The sequence below is a fragment of the Eschrichtius robustus genome, chromosome 1, assembly GCF_028021215.1.
Source record: "Eschrichtius robustus isolate mEscRob2 chromosome 1, mEscRob2.pri, whole genome shotgun sequence".
In the NCBI taxonomy this organism is placed as follows: domain Eukaryota; kingdom Metazoa; phylum Chordata; class Mammalia; order Artiodactyla; family Eschrichtiidae; genus Eschrichtius; species Eschrichtius robustus.
In genome coordinates, this window is record NC_090824.1 from 184,186,009 (window position 1) to 184,198,230 (window position 12,222).

General features: G+C 34.8%; 1 protein-coding gene across 16 annotated transcripts in view; it reads right to left on the reverse strand.

Annotated features, from left to right (window-relative positions):
* Positions 1 to 1,875: 1,875 nt before the first annotated feature.
* CCDC7 (coiled-coil domain containing 7) overlaps positions 1,876 to 12,222 on the reverse strand; it is a 319,203-nt gene continuing 308,856 nt past the window's right edge. For 15 of the 16 annotated variants that reach the window (XM_068560921.1, XM_068561029.1, XM_068561014.1 and 12 more), the window contains 3 exons: positions 11,629 to 11,845; positions 10,776 to 10,914; positions 7,305 to 7,572 (listed from right to left, as the gene is read on the reverse strand). In XM_068560921.1, the coding sequence (XP_068417022.1) occupies positions 11,799 to 11,845 (47 nt within the window). In that variant the 3' untranslated portion in view covers positions 7,305 to 7,572; positions 10,776 to 10,914; positions 11,629 to 11,798. Of the gene's footprint in view, positions 1,937 to 7,304; positions 7,573 to 10,775; positions 10,915 to 11,628; positions 11,846 to 12,222 lie in introns of those variants that run through there. The other variant, XM_068560909.1, reaches the window with a different exon arrangement.

Sequence of the window (12,222 nt, forward strand, 5' to 3'; positions counted from 1 at the left end):
GGTGCATTCTTCCTTTGCCACTCAGCCATTAAATCCAATTTTGTTTTCAGACTTCTATTTGAACAGCCTGGTTTATTTTGTTTCTTACATACCTCATATCTTCATCACACTTTCATTGCTACTATCCTATTTGATTCTTACAGTCGTTGGGCATTAAGCTTTATCCAAGGCTTTTAATGTCAATCACTTTATCCTTACCTCTGAGGCATATATGATGTGTTCTATACACTTTGGAAAAAGGAAACATAATCTTGCAGTATTATGGTTAAATTATGAAAGCAAACATATATTATCAAAACAGAACCCTTAAAAGACAAGAGAAATCCCCTGAAAGAAAAAACAATGAAACAGACCTCTCCAGTCTACCAGATCCCAAGTTCAAAAAGGAGGTAATAAAAATACGGAAGGAGTTAAGAAAGGCTATCAATAGAAATGCAGATCATTGTAACAAGGAACTAGAAACTATAAAGATAAGCCAATTAAAATTAGAAAACCCATTTGCTGAGATGAAAGCTGAGCAAAAGGCAATAAATAGCAAACTAGATAATGCAGAAGAATGAATAAGTGATCTGGCAGAGAGGATAATTGAAATCACCCAATCAGAAAGCAGACAGAAAGACAAATGAAAAAAAATGAAAGCAACATATGAGACCTATGGGATAATATAGAGCAAGACAATCCACACATAATAGGAATCCCAGAAAGAGAAGAAAGAGAAAAGGGGATCGAAAATGTATTTGAAGAAACTATGGCTGAAAATTTCCGAAACCTAAAGAAGGAAACATATCCAGGTACAGGAAGCACAAAGAGCCTCAAACAAGATAAACCCAAACAGACCTACACCAAGACATATTATAATTAAAATGACAAAAGTTAAAGAGAGGATTCTAAAGGCAGCATGAGAAAAACAAAGAGTTAGTTACAAGGGACCCCCATAAGGTTATCAGCTGATTTCTCTAAAGAGAGAGATTATCATACTAAGTGAAGTAAGACAGAGAAAGACAAATATATGGTATCACTTATATGTGCAATCTTAAAAAATTATACAAATGAACTTATTTGCAAAACAAAAACAGACTCACAGACATAGAAAACAAACTTATGGTTGGTTACCAAAGGGGAAAGTTCAGGGTGGGGAGGGGGGGATAAATTAGGAGTCTGGGATTAGCAGATACAAACTACTATATATAAACAACAAGGTCCTACTGTATAGCACAGGGAACTATATTCAATATTTTGTAATAAACTATAATGGAAAAGAATATGAAAATATAAAAGTATATATATATTTACATATATATAGAAGTCTATACATACATATAACTGAATCACTTTGCTGTACACCAGAAACAAAACATTATAAATTAACAATATTTCAATTAAAAAAAGTGTTATACGTAGATATGTGTACTGTACATACTTATGTATTCACAAATTCTGTATATAATTCACCTTACTATATACATATTCATTTAACATGTTTCCCTCATTAGATTCTGAGTTGATGAAATGATGCTTGATTGGTTTACCCTTGTAAACCTAACAATTAACACTGTGCCTGGATATAATAAACACTGAATTTTAACTGATTTAATAAATGAATGGAAAAAAAAAAACCAAACAGAACCTGTTCTTCTGTCCAAATCTTAAATTTAGGGTTTCCTGTTCATATTCTCATTTCATTATACAAATACTCACTGGGTGATTACTGGAAAATGTTTAAAAAATAATTCTAGACTTACATACAAGTTGCAAAAATAGTATGAAGACTTTCCGACATACCCATTACCATGGGGTTTATTCTAGGCTTTCCAACTTACTTACCTATAATTTCTCTCTCCAGCACTGAGAAACCTGGCTCTTACATTCCATCATTCCTGTATTTATTTGTTCAACCCCAGTATACACGTATATTCAGAATTGGTAGCCTGTACTCCTGCAAGAAACAAATTTATTGACTAGAGTTTAGTGTTTACATACATTATTTTTGTCTTGAATTTCAGTTACCAGTATAATTTGATTTTCTTCAATCAATATTGTACTTAAAGGATTATTCTTAATTAAGAGAAGCTTATAAAGCATTTTCAATGGTTCTGATGATAATAATTAGGTCACCTTTGGTGCCAGGCACTGACCCAGGACTCTACTTTTAATATTGTCTCATTTAACTGCCTTTAAAATATTTTTCAGTTTTACTCAAGCTCCACCAACAGGAATAACTTATATGAAGGTAGAATTTGACTCGATGTTAAGAACCATTTCTGACACTGAGAGACTTCCTACAATCAAGAAAGCGAGACTATTGTAGCTAGATACACTAAGTAGAGGCCAAAAAACCATCTTTCAAATATCAAGTTGTACAGGGAGATCAGCTCTGTGTTTTGTGACCACCTAGAGAGGTGGGATAGGGAGGGTGGGAGGGAGGGAGGGAGGGAGATGCAAGAGGGAAGAGATATGGGAACATATGTATAACTGATTCACTTTGTTAAACAGCAGAAACTTACACACCATTGTAAAGCAATTATACTCCAATAAAGATGTTAAAAAAAAATCAAGTTGTAAAAGTAATTCTACATGGAGAAGAATTATATGTTGTATATGATTTGTTACAAGTTGTGCTCTAAAATCTAGGGTGTTTAAAGAAATATATTCTACAAAATGAAGGTAGAGAAAAGAGGATAAAATGTTATCCTTCCCCTACATCTCACATTCAGGTCTCACATTTATCAAAATAAATTACTGTGCTGATGAAATATATAGATATATACATATACATACATATAGTCTTAAAACTTGTATATCTGTGTATAAAATTTGTCAATCTGTGTATCACTGAGGTGACAAAGAAACCACTTTCAATCTGTCTCTGGGATCTATAATGACTGTATATTACATACTGAGTTCCTATAGGTGAAAGATTTTTTTTTTTTAACATCTTTATTGGAGTATAATTGCTTTACATGGTTGTGTAGTTGCTGCTGTGTAACAAAGTGAATCAGCTATATGTATACATATATCCCCATATCCCCTCCCTCTTGTGTCTCCCTACCACCCTCCCTATCCCACCCCTCTAGGTGGTCACAAAGCACCAAGCTGATCTCCCTGTGCGATGCAGCTGCTTCTCATTAGCTATCTATTTTACATTTGGTAGTGTATATATGTCAGTGCTACTCTCTCACTTTGGCCCAGCTTACCCTTCCCCCTCCCTGTGTCAAGTCCTTTCTCTACGTCTGCATCTTTATTCCTGTCCTGCCCCTAAGTTCATCAGAACCTTTTTTTTTTTTTTTTTTTTTTTTTTTAGATTCCATATATATGTGTTAGCATACGGTATTTGTTTTTCACTTTCTGATTTACTTCACTCTGTATGACGGACTCCAGGTCCCTGTTTCGTTTTACGGCTAATATTCCATCATATATATGTGCCACATCTTCTTTATGCATTCATCTGTTGATGGACACTTAGGTTGCTTCCATGTCCTGGCTATTGTAAATAGTGCTGCAATGAACATTGTGGTACATGAGTCTTTTTGAATTACGGTTTTCTCAGGGTATATGCCTAGTAGAGGGATTGCTGGGTCATATGGTAGTTCTATTTTTAGTTTTTTAAGGAACCTCCATACTGTTCTCTATAGTGGCTGTATCAATTTACATTCCCACCAACAGTGCAAGAGGGTTCCCTTTTCTCCACACCCTCTCCAGCATTTATTGTTTGTAGATTTTTTGATGATGGCCATTCTGACTGGTGTGAGGTGATACCTCATTGTAGTTTTGATTTGCATTTCTCTAATGATTAGTGATGTTGAGCATCTTTTCATGTGTTTGTTAGCAATCTGTATATCTTCTTTGGAGAAATGTCTATTTAGGTCTTCTGCCCATTTTTGGATTGGGTTGTTTGTTTTTTTGATATTGAGCTGCATGAGCTGCTTGTATATTTTGGAGATTAATCCTTTGTCAGTTGCTCCGTTTGCAAATATTTTCTTCCATTCTGAGGGTTGTCTTTTCGTCTTGTTTATGGTTTCCTTTGCTGTGCAAAAGCTTTGAAGTTTCATTAGGTCTCACTTGTTTATTTTTGTTTTTATTTCCATTTCTCTAGGAGGTGGGTCATCTTGCTGTGATTTATGTCATAGAGTGTTCTCCCTATGTTTTCCTCTAAGAGTTTTATAGTGTCTGGCCTTATATTTAGGTCTTAATCCATTCTGAGTTTATTTTTGTGTATGGTGTTAGGGAGTGTTCTAATTTCATTCTTTTACATGTAGCTGTCCAGTTTTTGCAATACCACTTACTGAAGAGGCTGTCTTTCCTCCATTGTATACTCTTGCCTCCTTTATCAAAGATTAAGGTGACCATATGTGCGTGGGTTTACCTCTGGGCTTTCTATCCTGTTCCATTGATCTATATTTCTGTTTTTGTGCCAAAGCTACTGTCTTGATTACTGTAGCTTTGTAGTATAGTCTGCAGTCAGGGAGCCTGATTCCTCCAGCTCCGTTTTTTCTTTCTCAGTTTGCTTTGGCTATTTGGGGTCTGTTGTGTTTCCATACAAATTGTGAAATTTTTTGTTCTAGTTCTGTGAAAAAAATGCCATTGGTAGTTTGATAGGGATTGCATTGAATCTGTAGATTGCTTTGGGTAGTAGAGTCATTTTCACAATGTTGATTCTTCCAATCCAAGAACACGGTATATCTCTCCATCTGTTTGTATCATCTTTAATTTCTTTCATCAGTGTCTTATAGTTTTCTGCATAGAGGTCTTTGTCTCCTTAGGTAGGTTTATTCCTAGGTATTTTATTCTTTGTTACAACGGTAAATGGAGTGTTTCCTTAATTTCTCTTTCAGATTTTTCATCGTTAGTGTATAGGAATGCAAGAGATCTCTGTGCATCAATTTTGTATACTGCAACTTTACCGAATTCATTGATTAGCTCTAGTAGTTTTCTGGTAGCATCTTTAGGATTCTCTGTGTACAGCATCATGTCATCTGCAAACAGTCACAGTTTTAATTCTTCTTTTCCGATTTGGATTCCTTTTATTTCTTTTTCATCTCTGATTGCTGTGGCTAAAACTTCCAAAACTATGTTGAATAACAGTGGTGAGAATGGGCAACCTTGTCTCGTTCCTGATCTTAGTGGAAATGGTTTCAGTTTTTCACCACTGAGAACGATGTTGGCTGGGGGTTTGTCATATATGGCCTTTATTATGTTAAGATCCCTCTCTGCCTACTTTCTGGAGAGTTTTTATCATAAATGGGTGTTGACTTTTGTTGAAAGCTGTTTCTACATCTATTGAGATTATCATATGGTTTTTATCCTTCAATTTATTAATATGGTGTATCACATTGATTGATTTGCATATATTGAAGAATCCTTGCATTCCTGGGATAAACCCCACTTGATCATGGTGTATGATCCTTTTAATGTGCTGCTGGATTCTGTTTGCTAGTATTTTGTTGAGGATTTTTGCATCCATGTTCATCAGTGATATTGGCCTGTAGTTTTTTTTTTTGTAACATCTTTGGTTTTGGTATCAGGGTGCTGGTGGCCTCGTAGAATGAGTTTGGGTGTGTTCCTCCCTCTGCTGTATTTTGGAAGAGTTTGAGAAGGATAGGTGTTAGCTCTTCTCTAAATGTTTGATAGAATTTGCCTGTGAATCCATCGGTCCTGGGCTTTTGTTTGTTGGAAGATTTTTAATCACAGTTTCAATTTCAGTGCTTGTGATTGGTCTGTTTATATTTTCTGTTTCTTCCTGGTTCAGTCTTGGAAGGTTGTGCTTTTCTAAGAATTTGTCCATTTCTTCCATGTTGTCCATTTCATTGGCATATAGTTGCTTGTGGTAATCTCTCATGATCCTTTGTATTTCTGCAGTGTCAGTTGTTACTTCTCCTTTTTCATATCTAATTCTGTTGATTTGAGTCTTCTTCCTTTTTTTCTTGATGAGTCTGGCTAATGGTTTATCAATTTTGTTTATCTTCTCAAAGAATCAGCTTTTAGTTTTATTGATCTTTGCTATCGTTTCCTTCATTTCTTTTTCATTTGTTTCTGATCTTTCTTTCCTTCTGCTAACTTTAGGGTTTTTTTGTTCTTCTTTCTCTAACTGCTTTAGGTGTAAGGTTAAGTTGTTTATTTGAGATTTTTCTTGTTTCTTGAGGTAGGATTGTATTGCATTAAACTTCCCTCTTAGAGCTGCTTTTGCTGCATCCCATAGGTTTTAGGCCATCGTGTTTTCATTGTCATTTTTTTCTAGGTATTTTTTGACTTCCTCTTTGATTTCTTCAGTGATCTCTTGGTTATTTAGTAGCGTATTGTTTAGCCTCCATGTGTTTATATTTTTTACAGGTTTTTCCCCCTGTAATTGATATCTAGTCTCACAGCATTGTGGTCGGAAAAGATACTTGATATGATTTCAATTTTCTTAAATTTACCAAGGCTTGATTTGTGACCCAAGATATGATCCATCCTGGAGAATGTTCCATGAGCACTTGAGAAGAAAGTGTATTCTGTTGTTTTTGGATGGGATGTCCTATAAATACCAATTAAGTCTATCTTGTTTAATGTATCATTTAAAGCTTGTGTTTCCTTATTTATTTTCATTTTGGTTGAACTGTCCATGGGTGAAAGTGGGGGTGTTAAAGTCCCCTCCTATTATTGTGTTACTGTCAAAACATTCTTAAATGTAGAAATTTAAATACCTATTGATTTTTTTTTTACTAAATCAGTAGCCTATCAACATAAGCACGTTTTGAAATGGTGCAATAATTCTAGATTCTGGAAAAAATCTAATTAAATACATGAGAGTATTATTTTATTTAGTTTTACTTCATTTCAGTTTTCAAACAGATAACGAACCAAAATATTTATTAATAATATTTAGAACTGTTAGAAGCTGATAAAAATATCCTAAAAATAAATAAAAGACATCTTCACATAAAAAGAGGCACATGATTAGATAATAATCAGTCATGAAAATCCATCAGTCTCAGCGCCAAAAGAGAAAACAAGGCAACAATAAAGATACTAGACTACTAACTTAATATTTACAAGTTTTTTCCTTTTATTCTTTTCAATGTTCCTTTAACACTAATACCAATTAAACTTGATATTAATTAATAACATTCCCACACAGAATAAGTTCTCTGAATTTATAAATAATGTCTTTTATAGTTCAGCTAGAGCTAGTAGTATGATTTGCAGTCTCACTAGGTTTAATAAATATTACATAAATAATAGCAACTTTGTTCTGATCAATGAATTTACAGTTTTAATATGAAAAAAACTAAAGCAAAATCTTTTCTAAATTCAGTTCCTCTATCTGGAAGTGTAAGAAATGTATGGCAGTGACTTTTCTCTATATAGTATCATAAAGAATAGACTTGCAAATAATTGACACAAATAATTATGACATTATCAAGACATGCAGAGCACAAATTTCATTTAATTGCTTTTACACCACACCAGAAGGCATCACAGGGACATGAGTGAATAGAAGCAAGTTGGAACTTCAACAGAGATCTCCTTTCTTAACATCAGCAACAGAGGCTTTTATCTTAGCTTCAAATTTGTTCCACATGGTAAAGAAGAGTTCTGAAAATAAACCAAGTTGTTATATTTTTCATTTAATTGAACTTCTAATATACACACAAGCATTTCTAAAACTTTCAGCTTTGTGCATCTCTCATCATTAGAGTAAATTCTACATAATTGCATGGCATTTTTCAAAATATTATCTAGAGATTTTGGTTTTCAAAATCAATGATCTTTCTCTCAATGCTTAAGAAGTTCATTTTAGCTGAACCTTGACAAAGAATCCCTCCTTTAGTAAACTTTGGTTGGGTTCCTCTAAGACCTCTTTTCAAGTAGGCCTCATACTTGGCCCTGTCCTTGGCCTGCCTTCAGCAAGAAGGCTGTTAGGGTAATTTAGTAGGAATCCCCCACCCCTGATGCCTCCTCTTAGTAATGTTACATCCACTGATCCACTCACTTACTCTGCTCATTGGCTGTAAATCCCCAGCTGTTTTTGCTATGTTTGGAGTTGAGTTCAGTCTTTGTCCCCTACTGCAATAGTGTCGAATAAAGTCTTCATTACCATTTTAAACAAATATCAGAATAATTTTTTTAAAATAACATTGTAAAGCTGGCTATTATGGACTATGGCCTTTTGGTGGGATATATACTAGAGATTAAAATCCTGGACTTTAGAGTCCAATTTTATGGGTTCCCATCCTTTATCTGCTGCTAATGTGCTCTATGACCTTAAGCAATTTAAATGAACTTGTGTCCTTGATAGTTTCTACCACTCTGACCCATGCCCAAACTGAAAGGCTTGGGAATTCTAAGATAGGAATTATGCTTGTATTTTGGGGAACTGAGAAAGCTGACCATGGGCACCCAGCCTGTAGCTTGCCATCTGCAACTCAGGCACCTGACTGGCTGTCTGGAAGGTGATAGGAGGGTAGAAAAGGTATGGGAGAGAGAACAATCACAATGCTTTTTCTCTTCCCAGTCTGTATGTTCAGAGATAGCAGTCTATGTCTCCGTGAAACTCTTTTGAGTTGTGTGTTCCTGCCATTCGATTAAAGCAATGATAGACTTCAAAATGTCAAGCAGCTGCATGGACCAGGATTTCACTCAATAAGAAGCTATCAATACCCTGGATGCTAGTGACCAATACCTCTATTCCCTGGCCCAGGGATTCAGCCATTTCTGTTGAAAATTCATATCCTGTAAGTTACAGTTACTGCCTACACCCTGTTTAAAAATTCCATTTTATTTGCCACTGCAGTGCTCATTGACCTAGAGAGGAGCATAACAAACTGAGAATTGTTTTCTAAATCAGAAAACAATTGCATGATGCTCCTGCCTCAGGAACCTAACTGTGTAATCTGGTATCTAGGAAACTCTACTCTCTCTCCGCACCTGAAATCATGGCCCTGTGCAAGAAGTTAGCCACCAATATACAGAGGGGGAAAATATGTTCCTTGAACCACGCCCCTCCCCCCAAGTAATCTCATGTTCTTGAAAAGAAAAATAAGGATTTTTGCCTCTCATCACATACTAAAATATCAAGTGGTTACATTTAGATTACTATCTGCTCCTGTTGTGCTCTAATCTCCTGGACCAGCTCTATGAGACATTTTGTAACTGAATGTTTAAGATACCAATAATATGATTTCAATTAGGGATTGTGACAAATAGAAAATGGAATGCTAGAGGTACTCTCGCCAACTGAATAAGCCTCAACAGCATGAATGATCACATAATTTTTATGAACAAAATATTATTCTACTACCTTCTGGACAGAGCTTGTTTATAAAGATGATATTCTCATTTACATACCAAAGCAGACCTCACATTAAACTTTGGATTAGGTAGTCCAGATCTCTCTTTAGCAGTACCATTTTTAGAACAACCATAGTAAAAAATATATTCAGAAGTCTAGAGAAATACTCACTGAGCCTTTTTCAGTTTACTTAAAGCATTAATATGATCTCTAAAAGTTTTTAGGTTTTGAGTGAATCACAATAAAACCAAAGGAATTATTGAATTTCTAGAGATCATTAGATATTCATTCTTATAACTGTGCCCTGACTACTAATTATCTGACCTCCTCAAGAACCGATGAGACTTGCCTTATCTTTGAAGGCAACTAAAGCCTTCCAAAGGCTGTAGCCTACTCACTTTTGCCCACTAATTCTGGCCGAATTTGATCTATTCAGAGTCCGTGGTTGAAACTGACATCGTCTGCTCAATATTAAGGGCCATCCTGCTATCCTAAGAAGCATTACATCTTATCCAACAGCTCTGCTGAAATACTACTCCTGCTCCTACTTCTCCTGGGAGATATATTTAGTTGTACTGGTCATTAATCAGTAAAAAGGTTTCCTATATGTCCTTCTGGATAGCTCACTGCCTTCCCAGGTCCTGATTGGTTGCTGGATCACTGATAATTCTTGAGTTGTGCTGTCCAATATAGGAGCCACAAACCGTATATTGCTATTTAGATTTAAACTAATTAAAATATACTAACCACATTTTAAGAGCTCAATAGCTGCATATGGCTCATAGCTCCCATACTGGAGGGCACAGATATAGAACATTTCCATTATCACAGGAAATTCTGTTGGGGAGTGCTTGGAGAGGAAGTCGTAATTGCCATGAACGAGGTGGTCTGGGAGAAGGAACATTTAAGTGAGCCCAATATAGACTGAATCTATTTATTGGGCCCCACTAGGCCAGTAGCTACAAGATCCGGATTAAAAAAAAAACACCAGCCACAACCATTTGTATATGGGCTGAGGTATCAGTTGATTGCCCTTATATCATCAAATAATAAGCATCATGGTGCTCAACTCTGGCTGCACGGTTTAATCACCTAAGGAGAATCTGGTTTAATTGGTCTGGGGCTGGGGCAGAGAATTGGTAGCTTTTAAAGCACCCCAGGTGAATCCTATTTTGTAGATAGGCTTGAAAAGCACTGATTTAGCACATATATTAGCTCATTTAATCAAATGATCACATAATTAATGTATAAATTATATTCACTGTTATCTGGATAGTCCACAGAAGCAAACTGAGAAGTTGGATTGGGTCCAGCAGTCACCATTCATAGGATCAGACTGCTATGCTGAATTTATGTTGGAAAAATAATTCTAGAGAGAAATATAAAATTTGCATTGCTCACAATCCAATTACTGGCAACTTGCAACAACAATTCTCCTATTCATTTCTGCATATATTCTCTCTAAAACCCTCACAAAAGTTATTAATACACATTATTTTTATATTACCTCTGGGACCTTTCGCAGTTTCAGAGAATAATCAGTAATTAGTGAAGAATTCCTCCATTTATTTTCTCTTGACTGATACTTTATGCTCACTCAATTGATGATTTCTTCTTGCCATGTAAGTTGTACTTCTTTTTTACTACTGTATAAAATGTAAATAATATTTTATAATGAGAGATTATAGAGGATAGCCACTATTTCATCAACTTTATTCTACTCTATATTGTTTCTGTAGAAATCCAAATTTCCTTATTAAATATTGATATAAAACATAACTCCAAAATACTAAGGTTAATATTTATTACTAACTGCTCTAATTCTTGCTGACGAAATACAGTAACATTCAAGGTACAAAAGGATTTTCTATAAGTTTAAATACCTATGTCAGTAATAATCCAGACTGGATTATAGACAGTTTCATCCAATAATATTTATGCTTCCTAGGGCACAGTAAAAATGTGGTTAAAAATAATATCTTAACTATTATTAAAATTGCTAATAACATTGACTGTTACATATATGTATACAATATTATACATTATTATAATAATAAGATTGTTAACAACAATATTATTAACATTGGTTGGCGAGATTCATGTCTTTAAAATTCTTATCACTTGTATTTTGTCTCATTACAAATTCCACAGAATATGCTCCAACACATATCAATTAGGTTATTGTCAAGGGGCATTTATGTTTATTTCCTTTCCTTTTTGAAATTGGTTGTGCAGTGTTTAAACATTGCTATTTTGAGTCAGGTGAATATTTTCATCATTTGTAATTTATTCAATAAAAGACAACTGTAACTTTTTCAAACTTAGGAAAAAGGAAAAGCCATTCAAACATTCAAACTCACCCTCCATGATCTGGGTCTACCCTGTTTATTCAGGATCTTTCTCATTATTGTTCAATAAGCAGCATCCACTCAAGGCAGTGTTATTTTCATAAGGCTTCCACTCTTGCAATTTCATTGCTGTCTCGACGAATTTGCTCATGTTATTTATTTTGCCCAGAATTAATTTATTCTCAAAAGTATGGGCGGGGTAGAGATTTTCGGGTAGCAGTATATGGCACTTTAAAAGAAAATTATTGTGTGATTAAAAAAATAGTTCTATTAAATTTCATTATAGTTGATATAATTTTTATTATATGTGACAGCATGAAAAACAGAATATTATATACAAATATTAACAATGGAAATGGAAAAGGAGTACAAAAATCTAACTACCTATGTTTCTATAGAAATGTTTCTCCAATTTTAGCCTGCATCAGAATACCCAGAGAACCTGTTGAACAAATTAGTGGCCTTGAACCCCACAGCTTCTATTTCAGTAGGTCTGGGGTGGGGTCCAAGAATTTGTATTTCTAGTAAGTTCCTAGTTAATGCCCAGGCTGCCAGTCCAGGGACCACACTTTGAGAAGCATTGATAGAGGACTTCAAAAAGTTCAA